This window comes from Cornus florida, unplaced genomic scaffold, assembly GCF_030987335.1.
Source record: "Cornus florida cultivar Cherokee Brave unplaced genomic scaffold, ASM3098733v1 CherokeeBrave_3.0.0_Hap2_Chr08, whole genome shotgun sequence".
Lineage (NCBI taxonomy): Eukaryota > Viridiplantae > Streptophyta > Magnoliopsida > Cornales > Cornaceae > Cornus > Cornus florida.
The window spans coordinates 13,071,746-13,090,540 of record NW_026775578.1 but is presented as its reverse complement, the minus strand read 5'-3'; the positions used below and the strand labels follow the sequence as shown (position 1 = coordinate 13,090,540).

Below are 18,795 nucleotides of genomic sequence, written 5' to 3'. Positions count from 1 at the left end.
AAAGCAACCCAATAATCCATAGACTGTTCTTAACACAGTGCTCTGAGCTTTGACATTGGCAACCTTAAATGTAGCTTCTCGTGCTGATGCGAAGCTAATGGCTACTGGCAGTCCTGACCAATACCCATTTTCCTTGTAATACAGCAAACCAAAAACACAGCAAGTCCTACAGAAAGTGAGCATTTAAAGGCTGGTGTGAGCCTTTTCTTGCCTATGTGAATCATCGCCCAATTGCTCCAAATTCCCCTGAAGAACCCCCCTGCCATTTTTAAGTGAGTGATCAATTGAGAAGTGGCTGTTGTCTTGTTCTGAAGGAGTTTGAAGCAAAATAAGAAGAAAAAAGAGGGTAAATCTCTCTGGGTTGGAGGAATGGTCTGAAGGGTACTTAGTAAAGAATTCATCACATTGTTTTCATTTGATAGAGGCAGAGTTAATGAATCAAAAGGCAAACGGCTCTTGATATGATTAAGGGTTTGGTCAATTCTGGTGTAGAGTGAGTAGAGTCCAGCAATATTCCAACTGAATTGAAGAAGAATTATTGGTTAAAGTAATGTTCATACCTCTTAAATTTACCGAAAAAAAAATGTTCATACCTCTTAAAGGTATCTCTAGATCTGCAATCTATCTCCTGGGTTCAGGCAATAATGTCTCAAGAATTTGTAATTGGCGAATTTCGTTATCAAAACAAGTCCAATCGAGTTGTAATTTTAAGTTCAAGTTCGAGATCGGAAGCAGAATTGAAGAGTTGTTCATGATTGATTAATAGTTTGATAACTTCGAAAAAGGTAAGAACAATACCTAAGAAGTTTAGTTAGAAGGTAAGGACACTTACATGCATTGCATGTTTAAAAAAATATAAGCATTTTCGAATTTTTTCTAAGTGTAAAAGTCTTCGGTTCAGGTCTGGCCAACTTGAACAAGTTCAAGAACAGCTGAACCGATTCAAGTGTTAAAGTTTCGTTTTTAAAATAACACAATGGCCAACTTAAACCGGTTCAAAGGTGGCTGAACCGGTTCAAGTTCTACAGCAATTTTTGGTAATTTTGTTTCCTACTATGTTTTTACTTCCTATTATGTATAGAAGTTTTCCTAAGAGCTTATGTACGATATTGACTCGTTTTCCAAGTGCAATTAAGGTTTCAAAAGTTTATAAAAACATATTTTCTCACTTAGGGTTAGGTGGCTTTTTGCATTAAAATTTTGATTTTCATTAAGAACATTTTTGTGAGATTTTTAAGAATAGACACACTATATAAACACGAGTGACTTTAGGGTGGTGTTCAAATCTTGATCGTGTTTAAGTCTATTAAAGATTGCATCTACAACGATCAGAGAAAACAGATTTTACTTCTTCTACAACAAATTCAGATTTGAAAAAGAACAATTTCCAATCACGTACGCTTTAAAGGGATCAAGGCACTTGCAGAGTATTGTTGATCTACCAACAATCCTTCTACAAAGTTCGAAGCACAAGCCTAAAGTCGAAAGCTGTTGGACGGAAAGTCGCAAAGTCAGGGATGTTCAACATATTGAGTCGTGGTAAAGTGATAGAGTTTGAATCTGAGTCAAAATTTGGTGTACTTTGCTTCATACATAGTGGATCATTTTATGCTTGGGATAGTGCACAAAACCTCGAGGTTTTCCAATTGATTTTCTCGCTAAAATCCTGTGTCACTCTAACTTTACTTTCTCATTATTTTATGTGTGATTGTTAATTAACCGGTAATTTTAATAAAATAAAAATTGGATAAAGAAACACGTGCTTAATCCCTATCTAAAACAATTTTTAAAACTCAATTTTTCACAACCTATTCCGTTGTACATGTCACAATCGGTATTAGAGTCAATCTCTATACATTGAGTTGATCCTAATGGAAAGAGGGTGGATCTAATCAACGTGGTCCTTTATTTGAATGAGACAATTACAACTTTTGGAAATAAAATATGAGTGCTTATTTACAAAATTCAGAAGGTAAAATCTAAGGTATTGTACATAATCCAAAAAAATCCCAAAACTAAGAACAATCAAACCATGCTACTCGGTTAGGATTACATCAATTCCTTAAGATAGAATTTAGCTACTCATGGAGAGGAAGGATGTCTTCATTATTGTTGTAGAAAACCAACAAAAATTCCTTAGGATTTTCTTCTTCAATCTTCAATGGTGTTCCCAAACCCTAAGCCGCTAAGAAATTTCTCTTGCCGCCTCCATTTTATTTTATTTTATTTTATTTCCTTCTAATTGGTACTCACACACACATGCCTCCATTGAGGTTCGAACCCCTGACCTCCTTTTGGGAAGTAGGGGCCTGGTACCGCTAGGCCACAGGCTTGTTGGTCCTCCTCCACCTTTCTACTGGACATCTCCCTCTATATATATATATATGTTGTAGGGTTTCTTCCCAAATAAGGGAAATAGAAAAAGCCCGGCAAAAGAAAGAAGTCCAAGCAGTCTTCTATATTTTCGTCTGTTTTGATCTATTTGAAGTACTAATCTAGAAATTTCTATTAGACAAAAAAACAATAGGCTTCGAGCCTTCTTTCCATAGCCACTAAGTTTACCCAATTTCGAGTAAAAAGTTATGTCTAAAATACTAAAGCAAATTCAGAATTTCCTGCTCAAGTTGTTTCCTTATTTGAATATAAAAGCTTTATTTCTTCATGCAATGACCCAAAACGAAATTTTGTTTGTTGTAAACTCTTTTAAAAATCTTCCAGAATTATCCTTGAATGATCTTGGTCATTAGATTACCTTGGATACTTTACCTCTTGCGGTCTCCATCCATTAATTGAACTTAAAAGACCATAAAAGCAATGGAATTGACTGGATTTCTAGAGGTTACTTGAAAAAGACAAAAATCAAGAAAATAGCAGAAGTACTACCATGTATCACTAAGGAGTTATAAAATGCAAGTTTAAGTGATTGAATATGCAACATTTAGCGCTTCTCATCATCTCATCCTTATGGGGTGGAAGGAGTTGTTTTTTTTTTTTTTTTTTTTACTGGCAAAAAAAACAGCCGGCATCTACAAACACATGTACAAAGGCAAACAAATCAAGAAGAAAGACAATAAAAACTGAAGAACAGGCCTCCAATTTGTTGAGAAACAAGCCAAAACACACCAATGGACCACCCAGGGAGAAGAGCAGTAACGGGAGTGACCCAAAGGTCAGGCCATTATCAAGGCAACAGCTCAATTGCTACATTCACAAGGCGCCGCCAACTGGGGAAAAAACCACCCAAACCCAGCACAAAAAGGCGGGGACACCAAAACCCGACATAGATCAGAGATCTAGCCGAAAACAAAACACCAGATCCATACTGTTGAGCCAAAAAAAAGTCAAACAGGAGCAGATCTAACAAAATAATAGCAAAACGGCGTGAAACTCACCCACCAAGCAAAATAATTACACTACGCTGAGTTTATTGAGAAAGCTGTGAGGTGTGACTTCCCAACATTCAATTGAGTTTCTCTCTCATTAGGTAGTAATTTACAGCTGTCAATCCTTCTCTTTTTAAGCATGGGGATTTCTATTTGAGTTAGGCCATGGTCCGATTGGTTCCATTATCATTTTAAGTATTCATATATAGTGAATGAACATAAATGTAATTTTGTTTGGGTCATATTATATTGTTTTTATATATAGTGTGAATAAATATAATGCCATGTTTGACCGCACCGATTATACCTGAATTTGAGACTGGAAAAATTTTAATGCAAATTTTAAACTAATTTCCTTCCATTCCAAATCACAGACACATATTAGGTGCTTCCAAACACATGTAAATTTGAAAATGGAAACCTTTGTTTACAGTACTTTTCCACCATTCCTATTGCATGTTTCAATATATCATGGAAGTTTTTGTCAATCAAAATATTAGGTGACATCTTGATGGAGCTTTCCCAAAATCTCATGAAACCCTTTCTACCATGCCTGCATTCTTCTAAGAATTATCATACATGTCAATGTGGCCTCAATGAGGTAATATATATATATATATATATATATATATATATATATATATTGGAAATATAGGTTTCTATTCAGTTTTCATATATCTACCACCACGATCGAAAAAAAAAAAATCCTACTATGGTCATAACCAGGACATGTTGCCCTGCTCTTGTGTTGCTGTTACTGTCCATATTCCGATGCTATACTAAAACAGAGCCGAAGTGAAGAAATGGTACCTCCCAAGCCTCGTTGTATTTTTTCTTGCCCATTTCCTTTCAACAGGTATGATAACCTCTTACCAACTAAATTTACCACAATATCAGCCTTTGGACAGAACTACCAACAAAATTATGGTGCAGCTATTGTAAATTACGAGGTCTTGAGATTTCATCTCATTAAATACATATGTTTAACAGATATTACCTACAATACTTCACATCTGAAGTTCCTTCAACTCATAGCCATAGCAGGCTCGGAGAAATTAACCTTACAAAACATCTCATCCAATTGTTATGGGGGTTTGTGCTCAAGGATGAACTGAAATTACAAAATTAGTACAGCTTTTACTACTATACAAAAGCAGATTGTATAACACATACACAATACCTTCAAGAACAAAGGTACAAGAGAAATGAGAAGGGTTTTTCCACTTATACCTTGTAGGGTTAATCCAGATAGCTTTCCGGATCATATACTTCAGCAATAAAAGCAATCAGAACACACAAGATTAGGATGCCTAACATGGCGGTTCTCAACAACTGGTCATAGTTACCATTCAAGAGCATATCTGTTAGACACGTTGAATGAGGTGGGGGCAGGTCCTCACCACTATTACTATCTGAATCAGTTTCTGTTCTGTTGGTCTCCTCAATTTGAGTTTGAAGCTGTTGCATCTCTCTGTTGTTGAGGTTTGAACATTTCATGCATGTGCATGTGGCACCAAGATATGATGGGAGTGTCTGAAGGTACTCGCTGACAACCTTCTGGTACATCTCCCCTTCGATTTTCAACTTTTGCTGAGTGACAGGTTTCAGATCCTGAGGAGGAGCCACAAAATAATTTGTACATACAGGGAGATCCAAGCTTTAAGATGAAATTCAAGAGTTGCATGTCTTTCAATAGTTGTAATATGAAAATTAAACAGGAAAGCAAACAGGTAAAACATTTACTCCTCAGAGTAAATAGCTTACTTGAATGAAAGTTTGTGCAATAACTCGAACAACAGGAGGAAGCCGTATAACAAACAAACAGCCAAGACGATTTGGAAAGTGATCTTGAAGAAGAGTAGAACAGGATCTCATTACTTGCATGGGAAATCTTAAAGGGGACAACCCTTCACAATCCACCAAAACAGTAATTTGAGGATTTTTGGAGTCAACTAAATGCAGAACCCCGTGCTCTACCTGAGATACTGCAATTGTAACCCTTCATTGGTTAATTTTTTTTTCGTAGGATAAAAACTGACAGAGCAATTAAAACACAACTAAAAACTCTTCTTTTTTTCAACTACTTTTTTTTTTTCCTTCTTTTTACTGGGACAAGGGTGTCTGGAGGAAGTGGATAAATCACTTGAGATTTAAACCCATATTGCCAATGATGAAAAATAGTTTGTCTTCTCAGTTTGAATTCCACATTCAGTATCCACATACAGTTTTTTATTGAAGATAGCAGCAGGAAATGTTCCATTGCAATGAGAATTAGATGTAATCAATTAAACTAACCGCATTGATAACATAGTTGATGTCCCTTGCAATAACTGTCCTTTCAATTTCTATACTAGTAGTAATATATAAAGGCAAGACAATTCTGAGTATTTGATGCCAAGACAAGTCGGATATGTCAAGCATGGTGATTTTCTTTATGGCCATACAATGGAGTTCATTCTAATGTTCCAATCAGTATATAATGAGATAATATGAAATAAATTGCAGCCTTGTAATTGGATGTTTCAAGTTTTCCACCGATGCTCCCACATTTCTTTGATCAAAGTTGTTGGATTGATGATTATGATGCGACTAAATATAGACATTAGGACCTTTTTTATTTTTTTGTAATTCATTGAAGGTAAGGCCTTATTTTTAAATGACTGGGGGCTATACAATAATAAACAAAGAATTTATTAAAAGGGAAAAATGGCATACCAACAGCTTGAGCAAAGCGAGGTCTGTCATGTGATGGCAAGGCAATGCAAGCAAGCCCAAGGCGAACAATAAGGCATGGTCGATGTTGCACATCGAATCCATGCCAAAAGACCATATCTGACCACATCTCAAGTTCTTGTCTTGAAAGAATGTTGTAAGTCTCCCTCCAACGGATTGTCTTTTTCACTGATGACAGCAAGCATGAAAAATCACCATTCGCAGCAGTATAAAATCTATGGAGTTCATCCTCATTAATTCTGCATAAACACAATTATGTCATGCTCCGCTGCAACAAAAGAAGCCAAGAAATTCAAAGATAAATACAATATCTACAAAAGTAAAAAGTGGAACCTAAATCGCTGCTGCATGGTTACTATGCACAAAAAGTTCCCAATGAAAAATAAGCATACTTAGCAAGCAGATTGCAAAAAGAATTCCACACTGAATTTATCTCAAATAATGCTAAATTCAGGAAATAGCTAGAAGTGAAGAAAGATGGAATATGGATAAGTCGTCAAAACCTAATAAATATTTGAAGGAAAATGAGAGAAAAGACATGCAGAAGCTGCAAATGTGAGGGCCTGACATGATTCGAGTAATTGATGGTCAAAGCACAACCAAGCTTCAAACCTATCGTAGTGTTGTTACTTATATTTATTTTTTAGTCAAGCAATTATTTTCGGTAAACCCTGAGTTCCCATTCAGTTGGTTATCCATTATGAAGTTCAAGATGTAGTGCCAACATTTGCAATAGCTTCTACTTCTATTAAAAATTAGCACAATTGCATAAGTACAATTTCTGACTGGTCAACCTAGAAGCTTCTACTTGAACAGAAGTTTTTGCCAGTAAGTGATGGTCCAATTTTAATATTCCATCAAAAAAATCTACTGTCACAGAAATGATTTGTCTAAATTCTTGAAGAATCTGGTACTTTTAGAAGCTAGTGAAAATTCAATGTTTCTCTCATTGTCATAATGGTGGAAAAAAAAAATACCTTTCCCAACTAATCAATAATCAAGTGTAACTCATATTTTAGTGAGAAATGAACATTTAGGCAGACTTGGATAAGCTGAAAATTAAGTATTGAAAGATTTTAGTGCTTGATTAGTTGGTTTTGAGATTTTAAGCAGCTGAATTTGTAGAACTAAAAACTGCAAGTGGCATGCTTTTCTTGGCTCCTGTGCACAAGTTCAAATTTGGATTGTCTTCTTTTCCCCTCCCTCTGCTTCTTGGGTATTTGTTTCATTTCCGCAAAAGCAATCACAAATACCGTATGACGAGTCATTGCCCATCCATATGGGAAAGTAAAGGCGTAAAACTGATTTTAGTGAGAATGTTCCGCGAAAGAAAAGAACAAATGCCACTTATGGAGTGTAATTCTTTTCTAAAATTTAGATTAAACTCTGAAACCAATATCACTGAACAAATTTAACATTCAGTAAAAAGGCATGTTGCACCACCAAGAGTTGTAGCCTAGTACTTCCTCACCATCTAAAGTAGAAGGTTGAGGGTTCAACTACCCAAAATGGCAAAGTGGGTGTGTGAGTCTTAATTAGGGGGAAAAAACAAAAGGGTCTATCGTACTTAAAATTCAGATTCTTTTTGCATGAATTTTATTTTACCCCAATAATTGATTGTGTGTAATCAATCAAATTCACTTAATAGAGGAACCATAGAAAATTATGAGCTTAAAACTCAGTTTGGGTTAAGAAAATGCCTTAGTAACCTTAGCGGAATCACTGATTGGCATCTAAGCGATAAAGGGTGATATGTAAGGCTTGCAAAGCCAGGGGAAAGTAGGGGAGGACAACAAAGAATAGCCTAGTATTATTAAATATATGCATTACAAGATGGGAGAAAGTGATGTAAAAGATAGATGCCCAAGATCTAAATAATAGAAGTGGACATTATAGAATAAAATAACAGATCTTAAAGATATTTAAGATAAAGATGGAAAATATAATGAAGGAGAAGAAAGCAAAGGACGGAATAAGATGACTGTGTACTCAGCAGAGTAGCAAAAGAAGACCAAAGAGAATTCGATTAAAACAATGTTCATCATAAAAAAGTCTTGATGTTAAAATTGATGAGGTTCAAATGATAGTTTCTGCAACACCAGAGAGTGCAAGAATGCGAGGGAAATCTGTTAGAATAATGAAACTTCTGAAAGATATATGTTAAAGGGAAGAAGAGAAAAAGGAGAATAAAATACATACATAAAGTTGCCAGGTAAAAAAAGGTAATTAGAGACAAAGAATTGGACCAAAAGTTTGATGAAACAAAAATTTAGAAAATGTTGATGAAATTAAGGAAAAAGGAGAAGTGTTTTTTCTGATTAATATTGGGCGACCCAAGCTAGCGCATGACACTTACTAATGGAGGGACTTGAACCAAAGACTTCATCTCATACCACTGTTAGAATACCAATTGCTCCAAGAGCTTAAAGTTAACTTAAGCCTTTATAATCTCTAACCTCATTATGCGCAGTCCAAACTAGAAAATCCATAAGAAAAAATTGAAGTCTCAATTTGACTTTGTGCCTGGGACATCGACAAGGGAAGTCCACTTTCTAATTGGACAATTGATTGAGAAGTGATGGAAAGCTTAAAGAAAAGAATAAGACCTTCATATACTTCTAACGACTTAGAGATAGTATCTGATAGGGTCCCTGAAAAATATTATTATGATTTCAACAAATAAATAAATAATTAGTATCAATTATCAACTGAATACCTGATGCAATAAAATCAAGTGATACAGAGAATTACATAATGCTTCTATCTAGATTAACTAGAAACTTTTTTGCTACATTAACATGTTTTTCATGAACTTCTCTATCACTATATGATTAGAGCTCTTTATAGTGCTTGCATCATGCGTATAAATATATATATATATATATATATATATATACACTTTCATGACTTCATTTTGTTTAATAGTTTTCTTTGACAATAGCTATCAACAGACCAAATGTAACAGCCCTCCCTATCCAGACACAATATTGTCCGCTTTTGGCTCCCCTGTACCAGAGGCTTCCCAGGGGTCACCCATCCTGGTACTACTCTAGAGTAAGCACGCTTAATTCCGAAGTTTTGATGGGTTCATGGCCATCACGGCTTTAAAACACGTTGTGTCATAGAAGGGTAATGAACCTACATATAACACTTCACATTTCCACAACTAGGCGATGTGGGACATGTGAGTACACGTAGCTCGCACCAAAGCCTTGCCTCTCACAGGCCTGCTCCCGCCCACCGAGCCTCACAATTCCACCTCCCTTGGGGGCCCGACGTCCCCGTCGGCACACTTCCGGCTGGGTAAGGCTCTGATACCATTTATAACAGCCCTCACCCTATCCTGACACAATATTGTCCATTTTTTGCTCCCTAGACCAAAGACTTCCCAGGGGTCTTGGTACTACTCCAGAGCAAGCACGCTTAACTCCGAAGTTTTGATAGGTTCATGGTCATCACGGCTTTAAAATGCATTGTGTTATAGAAGGGTGATGAACCTACATATAACACTTCACATTTCCACACCTAGACGATGTGGGACTTGTGAGCACACGTAACTCGCACCAAAGCCTTGCCTCTCACAGACCTGCTCCCGTCCACCGAGCCTCACAACAAATTTCTTAACACAATGCCTTTATGGAGTAATTGTTGAATTACCTTTCTGGCAGACTTATTCCCAGAATTTTCAGCTCTGCATAGAGTTGAAGTAACCAATTTCCAGATGATAGACTTTGGGGAGCTTCATCGGGAATCCTGCAAAGCACATGAAATCAGTAGAAGTAACCAGCTAAGCAAAAAAAAATATGATAAAAGACACCCGATTACCCATACATAAAAGATGACACAAAAAACCTCCGGAGGATAGAGGAGTTAGCATAGAGCATTTTGGCACAACCCAAAGCTATTGTGTCCAATGCCTAAGAGCTTTAAGCCTCTATCGTGGACTAACCTGACACACATGGTTAGGGGTGATTGCAAGTGAGTTTGAGTATGACTAGTCATGAAGATGAAAGCACGGATTAAAAAGCGGATCAGGTGAGGAGTGGATTCGTTGACTAGCAGCAACAATGTTTGAGGAGAGTGTTAGGCGTGAGTTTGGGTCATAGCTAAATGACAATTCTTGGATGTAGAGTCTCCTAACCTAGGTTTGCAAACTATTCTTTTGGTAATGGATTTGATATGCCTAAACTAGGTCACATGGTTTTACCTGTTGAAGTTTTTCACTTAAACTTTTCGTATGGTTGCTTTATTATGATTATTGTTGTTTTTACAATCTTTCTATGTTTGAAAAATCAGTCAGATTTCATAAAGGAACAATTGAGCATTGCGGCATTCAAATCATTAACTACAATAATTAATTTCAAATTTCAAATCCGGTTATTGACACTTAAGGTTTAGTAAGACCCATTCACTACCCTCTAGGTCTAATTGGGTATAGCATACTGTGACGTATCAAAGCCTTGGGTAGCGGTCGGATTTCTTCAAGACACAATGGGGTCCAGAACGCAACTCTCTTGAGTCTTGATATGTCCAGCCCAATGAAAAATGCTGATAACAACACTGTTGTAGCATTGAAAATTATAATTTTTATATGCAGTGCCTATTCTGGACCATTATCTCTAACCAACATGCAACCTCTTCTACTTCTTGCATTTTACTAAAATGGGTGGTTATTTCATTCAGGGAAAAAAAAAAAAAGGGTGGTTATTTATAAACTTTGACATTTAGTGGAAGAAATCCCAAATTCATTGCCCATCACCAATTCTCTATCCATTCTTAAGATGCAAGCAAATTTCTGAAATCCATTTCGCGTACCTTGCATCTAGAGTGGACTCTATAGAAGTTATATCTGTCTGCAACTCTGAAAATTCACAATAATCATTGATGTCATTAATATCTTCAATATCATGTGAGGTGTCGCTGCCACAGCCTGATTGATCAAAGAAAGCGGTGGCAATAGAAAGGACTAATAATGGCCTCGATAATACCTGGCAACATAGAAATACTCCATCAAGAGTATGCAGAATATTACATTTAAAAAAAGAAAAAGTAACAAAAGACAGTTGAAAGGTATCTTTTTCAATCAAGTAACATATTTTATAATTATTTTTGATAAAATATAAAAGTAAACTTAGCAGAAAGATAGTGCATACCATGCAACTCACAAGAACCCATATAGCATTGATTGATTCATCGCCGAGGTGATATAAAAGAATAATGCAAGTCTAGCAATCAAAAGCTGACTGTATTGGTTGTTGAAATAACAGCAAAAGGATCTAACTGTTTCTTTTTACTTCCTCTCTAATAAAAAGTGATTAGTTGTACACCTACTGTATTCTAATAATTGAAAGAACCACTTAACAGGATAAAAATTGAAAGCACCACTTCCATCACAACCCTTGAGTTTCAGATTCAAAATTATAATAAAATCTTTTTACAAAAAAAGAATCAATAACAAGCCTTATGTACCCACTGATGCTACTTTGGATTTAAAAAAAAAAAAATGAGGACAGATAGGCGCATGGACAGGCTGGCAAAGGCCTCGCCTTCTCCTCCACAAAAAACTCCCCCCCAACTCCCAATAAAAAATGAAAAATCGTGTAGGTCTCTTTAAACAATATACATATAGCTTGTAGATACCCTCAAAAAATTAGGACTTGCTCCCCCTCCGCTCAAAATATTATGCAAAAGCTTACATGAGTCCTAGATAAATATAGAGTCCCTTTAAGGGCTACAAGACAACTAAAGTTACTCAGCCTTGGTTTGTGATTGTATAGGTTGGAGGCTCGCTCAAATCACTTGGGTGATAAATGAGACATGGTTGATCATATTTCTCAATTAGGAGAAATATTTATTGAGCTCAGCCCCAACTTGACTCAATAAGGAGGCTCACCTTGAACTATAAAAATCACCTGCTTTCAACAACAGTTATACGACAGTATGACTTATTTGCATTGGCTAATTTATTAAATGCAACACATGTTATGAGCGGAAATGAAGACGTGTGGAATAAACTAAATGCGTGTGTCATGTCAGAAGGTACATCAAACGTAATAGTATTTTAATTCAATAAGAAATAACCTGCATGCCTTTAACCAAACCCTTGAAAGGAGCCCAACTTTGAATCCACTTCAATGGTGGATAGCAAAACATTTGCAATGCCTGAAGACTACACCACAGAATTGGGCATCTAGCCTTTGAGAATCTCCGTAATGCCTCTAAGGCAGCGACCTTGAGTAAAAACAATGTTGCATGAGCAGTCCCCCTTCTGAATTTTCCATGGTTGAAAGAGCATACAAGCCTCAAAGATCTCTGTGAGAAAGAATTGGGGCCAGAAGCAACCGAACAACTTTTAGACACATTTTTACTAGTTGTAATACTTGTAACACGGGAGTTGCTTCTTGAACCAGTACTCTGAAATGAGTCTTCCATCGAGAACAAGTGCTAAACGGTAAGTTTGTATTAATGAATGAACTGCAAGATAATTTTAGGAAAAAGAGAAATGTTCCACCCAAATTATTACTTAAAACTGCTGGAGCACTCGATCTCTTATAAAGCGGTAGTATACAAATGAATATTACACGTGCTTAGAACAACTATTAGGACAATAACAGTATCTGTTCTAATTTCATGAAATGAAGCTCCAAGCCTCCAAGGAACAACAACCTGCAAAAAGCATAAATAAATTCAGCATTTGTTGGGAAAAGGCTTTGTTGAGTTGAATTGAGTTTGAGCTAATTATAAGCCAAGTTTAACATGTAGCATAGGACCTTTGACAACAGCCTACTATGGTAAAAACATATTTCCTTTTGTTTACATAGTGTTTGTCCTGCAACCACAAGGATGCTGGGACAGGTGACTCTGTACAAACCAAATGTTATAATAAATACTGTGGGTCAAATTAATTACAATACTAATGCACAAGCAATGACCCCTGAAAGATGCTATAAAGGTAGCATTTAATATCAATACCATAGAATGCATACTTTTATACAACAAAATAACAACATTTTGTGGTAAGATGTGAGAAGATACTGTCGGCACGTGATCTAATAGAAAGTATAACAAGCAGCATATGTATGCTTTTTATGCATGAACTAATTTGACATGGAGAAGTCCAGACTACTATAAGCTCAATAGATGATCATAACAACCTTCACAATCAGATGATGCAGTGTGTGTGTGTGTGTGTGTGTGTGTCATGAATTCAATTGAGTTATGATCAAGTTAGTTTCTGGTGCGGGAAATGTCTGCACCTGACTCATAGGTACGATGTTTTAATTTGCAAAGCCCGTATAAAGTTTGCACAGTAATTATGCGATAATCAGTAAATAACCCAGCATGCACATTGACAAAACTCACCACCTGTAAACGATCTGTTAGAAAAAAATTCTACTAAGTTTTCGAAGTAGAATGCAAGTCAACCTCAATAAACAAGTTCCTTAACCAATTATTAGGTAAAATATATTTATCCTTCAGTTTTTTTTTTTTTTTGGTAGGATAAAATTAAAATGTCCCCTATATTCCTATAATATTCCCATTCTAGGCATCTTACCGAAACACACCCTATTTCCAACATATTAATGGTCTATACTTGCCGAAGGATCTGCTACCCTGTTTGCTTGGTGATAGTTGAAAATAAGATATGGCATGCCAAACTTTCAGCTTTTTGCATGCATAAATGATTTGAATCACTATATATATATATATATATATATATATATATATAAACGAAATGGCCATAACCATTGAATAACTGAGCAGTTTATATAATGTCACATTACTCATTCTTCTCTCTTTATATATAGACATATATAGTATATGCAATGGCACAAAAAATTCTAGCCCTCCAAAATTCTGAAAGCAATGCTGTCTAGGTGGAGAATTTCCTCATTAAAAATGCAAACTAATCAAATTCAAAGTCTTTGAGTTTCGATATCAGCATCCGAACACCTAAATCTAAACCTTATCCTAGTTCAAATCAGGTAAAAAAAAAAAAAGTGTAGGTTTTATTTAATCTGTACACACATTTATGCATATTGTTTGTTTATCGTTTTGGAAGTGCTTTTCTTGCTTCCGAAATCTAAAATCAAGGCAGAATTTGCTTGCACTAACCAGAGATATGATTTTCACTTTGAAAATCCTACAACAACTATTAAACTTGAAAAAGAAATGAAACAAATCCTCAAATGAAAGTGTTTAAGATGGAAATGAAGTAATCAGAGACGACCAGCATATAGTTAAAATTGAACAAGAAATGTTCAATTCTCACCTCAATTAGATGATCAAGAATCTTGAAAGCATCGAAGAATCTGATCGACTTGCTCGAATCGCAATTGGAAGAGAATTTCAATGTCAATGTTTCATGGAAAGCATCTGGTCATATGAGTGTCCCCAAAACGGAAGAGAGAGAGAGCGAGAGAGAATTATGAGAGAGAGAAGAAGACCCGCCACGTGATATTGGGCCATTGGCACCGTCTATTGACTCAGAGTCTGGGATTTGAACAGTAGGAGTATTTTAGTATGATTAATACATACACCTACTAATACGAACAATAATATAAGTATTTAAATGCCCGAATGCATAGCCGCGTTGCACTATATTGTGAAACTGATACACGTATTCTAAAATATATCTAAAATATATATATGGAGGGAAAAATCTCCCTCTAGTCAAAGATGTCCACGTCACTGCAATACGAAAGGAACCTACATGAAAGGAAAGTTAAACAGAAGAAAAGTCTGGCATAGAAAGAATTATAGAAGGAAAAAACTCTATATGTAAAGAATGATATATGAAATAAATGAGAGGACAAGCAAGGCGAGTCCTATCATAATTCTACCATCTTTTTGTATAATTCTTGCTTATTATTTTATGAATTGTATTATTTCTTTTATAGAGAGAAATTTTGCACTTACAATATATATATATATATATATATATATATAAGTACTTAAATAATAACTTATAAATATAATCATTATGTAATGAGTTGTTCGGGTGTGTATTGAATGATCTTGAGTTAATAAATGAATATTGAAAACTACAAGCAACTAGTTTGTGATGGTATTACCAAATAGATATGTTTTGTCAGCATGCAGCAGATAATTTTGGACTTAAATAAATGAACTCATTGTGACATTAGTACGTAGAGAGTGCGTACAAGTAGCGTTAGTCTCACTTGATTTCAAGTCAATGTGTCATTTTGCTTGAATTGTTAATTTTGTGGGTCTCTGAGGACACGTCTACGAGATTTTTTCTTTTTGTCACTAGGCTATATTCTTTGATGGTTTGTAAGATGCGCTAATTAGCTAATAAACCTTCAAAGCTTTGGATATTATATGTTTTAGTGACTCTTCCAACGTTCAATCGTAACCATTTTGCTTCTGTATTTTATTGGAGTGCTTTCTTACCAGCTACAGATTCAATTATTTGTTTATTTTTTTCGTGGACCACAAACTTGGGATACTTGAGGCTGTTGGGCCAATTAAAGGTAGATAGCTAGGCTATATTAAGCCCAATTCAACCTAAAAGATCATAAGCATACCCAGAAGTGTTTTATCCTTTAACCCGTGGACGGTGCATGCTCGAGCCCACTTGACAGTCTACTCCCCCAGCACCACTGTGCAATAATTTCAAGCGTACACATGCACAGACGAGTAAGTATTGAGTGAGTCACCATTTCATTAGCATACTCATCCAATCACAATACATAAACCATTCATTGAACGAGTCCCACTTCAAATACAAAAACAAAAACTTCACACAAGTACATAAAATGCTGAATCTCACGGCTCACCCAATATCACTTTACTTTTTAATAAATGCCCCTTAATTTTTGTCTTCTTTCAAAAAGAATTTAAAAAGTGTGTCAATTATATCTTACTTTTGAAGTATAATAATGTCATTTAGAGTCTTGATTACCTGCCACCAACAAATGGTCTTGATGTTATATATATATATATATATATATATGAAATCAATCCTCAAACACCAACAGTAGCCCTGTAATGAAGTCAATCCTCAGACCCTGTTGGCCTTATTCATCAATAATAAGCAACGCATGCTGAAAAGAAATCACACCACTATAGATGAATTGCCTATAACACATCGATTGACTTTATAAAGGTGACTTCGTTTGATAACATATCATGCAAGTCATTTCAAATTATATTCTTCCATCACATATACAACTTTTTGGTAGCATATTGCCCAAAATGGGTTAAATAACTGGAAGCCAAAGCTGAGCTAATACAGGGTCACAAGAATCTGCATCTATAAACACAATATACTGACTCAGCAATGTAAAAAGAATGAAAAACAAAAAAAAAAAAATGATCAAAACAAATAAACACAAGACAATGCATCTATAAATACAAAATATGTACTACAAGTCTACAATACACCAATGACCCAATAACCCAATTAAAATATTAATTAAAATTGGGTTGGACAGAGATTAATCACAGGAGCCGTTAAGTATACCAATAATCAATAGTTTCCAAGATCCTTTAAAAATAATAATAATAATAATAATAATTTAAAAAAAGAAAAAGAAAAAGAAAGAATTTAATTTATTGACAACTTCAGCATATTAATGGAGTACAAGTCATTGCATTAGAGTCAAAGTGCTTTTGAGTACCAGCATCATGATGAAGACAGTCAGCTTCCAGTATCACTTTATGAGAAAAATAGAGGATGCCTTGAAAAAGAAAAAATTGTATAAGCAAAATGCACAAAGAAATCGTCTAGACAGTAACAAAGCAACCTTAATAGAGCCGACCCAAAATTTGGGAAACTGTCTGTTGAACTTAGTTTATATCATGTGAACGACAATGCTCCTTTTGGCTGCTAGAAGATAAGAGGAAACGAAGAAAGAATGTAAAGACTACAATTTATCCTTCTCTCTACCACAACTTTTATGACAGCAAAATGGAGAAAACTCAAAGCTTACATTATTTATTTTATTTCTTAATGTAATTTTAGCATCTATATGTATCATCAAACAACTACAAGTATGAGGAAACAAAATAACAGCAAAAAGACAACAATCGCAGCATTTTATAAAATTACATCCCATGCCGACTGCATGCTTCAAGCACTCGACAGAAAATAATGTAAGACTCCGAAATCCATCATATATGGATGCAATGATAACTGAAGAGAAATCAACCCACAATGAGGAGAACACGGATTCCTGATGTTATCACTTCACCAAACAATGGCATAGGATACCGTGCACCATTAACAAACATTCCATGTTTTTCAACTTCGGTTATGATTGCTAAACACATATAAGTGAATTTTTGTCCTTTAAGCTAGAAAAAAAAAAAAGAACATTTATCGACCATCTTCGATATCCACTTCCAAATTTGCACCAGCTCATACTCAAGATGAGGAGATCACAGGCTCTAATCCATCTACTCTTACTATGGCTTCTGCTTTCAGTGTTTCACCATTATTGCATCATTCTAATCAAGGTTCAAGCTACAGACTCAGGCAAGCCACTACTCTTACTTCCCCATTAACTACATAGTTCTTTTGTCCTTCCATTTTTTTTTTTTTTTTTTGGTATGTAGTAACTACACAGTTTCACTCTAGAATACACAAAATCTTCAATTTAAACTTTGTGTTTTTTTATCTTCTTTTAAATTAAGTCTCAACCGTATTTTATATCATCTTTTATTCCCCTACCCGACCGTCCACCCCCCCCCCCCCCCCCCCCCCCAAAAAAAAAAAAAAAAACGCAAGAATAAAAGTTCTAATTAAGCTTACCTTCTCGAATTGCTATCATAGTTGATTTCAAGCTCAGCCCTGTGCAACACAGGCCAAGGCCGACCACCACATACATTCTAAATACTTGGGTAAGTATAAAGAGCACTGTTTCCCTTTCTTATTCCCATAATCACTGCTCTTTCATAAGATGTAAATGGCTTGATACCTGGATGCAAATTTAACCAAATAGATAACATCATGCAGGCTGAAAGGAAGAAGATTCATAAAGCCCCATCTGGACCTAACCCAGTCGGAAATCATCGCCCACCATCAAGGACATGAATTAAAGAATGCAATTGCTCAGCCTAATATGTGGGACAGATTACCTCAAAGTTGATGGAGTTTAGACATATTTATGTAAGGTGGGAATTTTTATGTTTAGGGTAGTATTTTGAACAATAATACAATACATTCAAAGGAATCCACCGGTTCTAAGCAGACTCGTGGAGCTGCAGCTTCGATTATCGTAGAATAAGAGGAACTGTCTTGGGAATTTTTGGTTTGAATGAGGCTTTAAATACTAAATGTCTAAAACTATTGTTCATAAAAACGTCTAAATGGCCCATAAGATGTCTTGTGAAACAAAGTATATTTCCCAGCTACCAACATTTCAAGCAGTAAAGTAGTCAATCTGTTACTAGCAAAAGCATATTTCACTTAGGCTTCATATAGATACGTATACAGAATTCAATATAAGATGAGTTTTACGCAATGCAGCAACTTTGGAAAGACCGGAATCAACTCCTGTCCTTCACCTTCTCAAACCTCCCCCTGTTTGCGGAAATAGTTACCTTCCTCAGATAAGCCACAATAGACGGGCTGTAGAGAGAATAACGTTAACACCAAGTACCAGCAGACCAGAGCTGCTAGGTTCAGGCATCCTTGCAGACTTTGCTGCAATAT

General features: G+C 35.6%; 1 protein-coding gene across 1 annotated transcript; it reads right to left on the bottom strand.

Annotated features, from left to right (window-relative positions):
- Positions 1-4,294: 4,294 nt before the first annotated feature.
- LOC132269461 (uncharacterized) lies at positions 4,295-14,596 on the bottom strand. Its single transcript, XM_059770652.1, has 7 exons — positions 14,389-14,596; positions 12,198-12,782; positions 10,932-11,104; positions 9,774-9,869; positions 6,099-6,355; positions 5,148-5,368; positions 4,295-4,994 (listed from the first exon to the last, which is right to left on the bottom strand). The coding sequence occupies exons 2-7, from the start codon at positions 12,546-12,548 to the stop codon at positions 4,623-4,625; spliced, it is 1,470 nt and encodes a 489-aa protein (XP_059626635.1). The 5' UTR covers positions 12,549-12,782; positions 14,389-14,596; the 3' UTR covers positions 4,295-4,622.
- Between the last annotated feature and the right edge of the window lie 4,199 nt (positions 14,597-18,795).

Coding starts and splice junctions, on each gene's coding strand:
- LOC132269461 (XM_059770652.1), bottom strand. CDS start 12,548: ATGGAAGACTCATTTCAGAGTACTGGTTCAAGAAGCAACTCCCGTGTT. Junction 6,356..9,773: donor GGAATAAGTCTGCCAGAAAG/GTAATTCAACAA, acceptor GTGTTTATGCAG/AATTAATGAGGATGAACTCC. Junction 4,995..5,147: donor TTGCACAAACTTTCATTCAA/GTAAGCTATTTA, acceptor GCTCCTCCTCAG/GATCTGAAACCTGTCACTCA.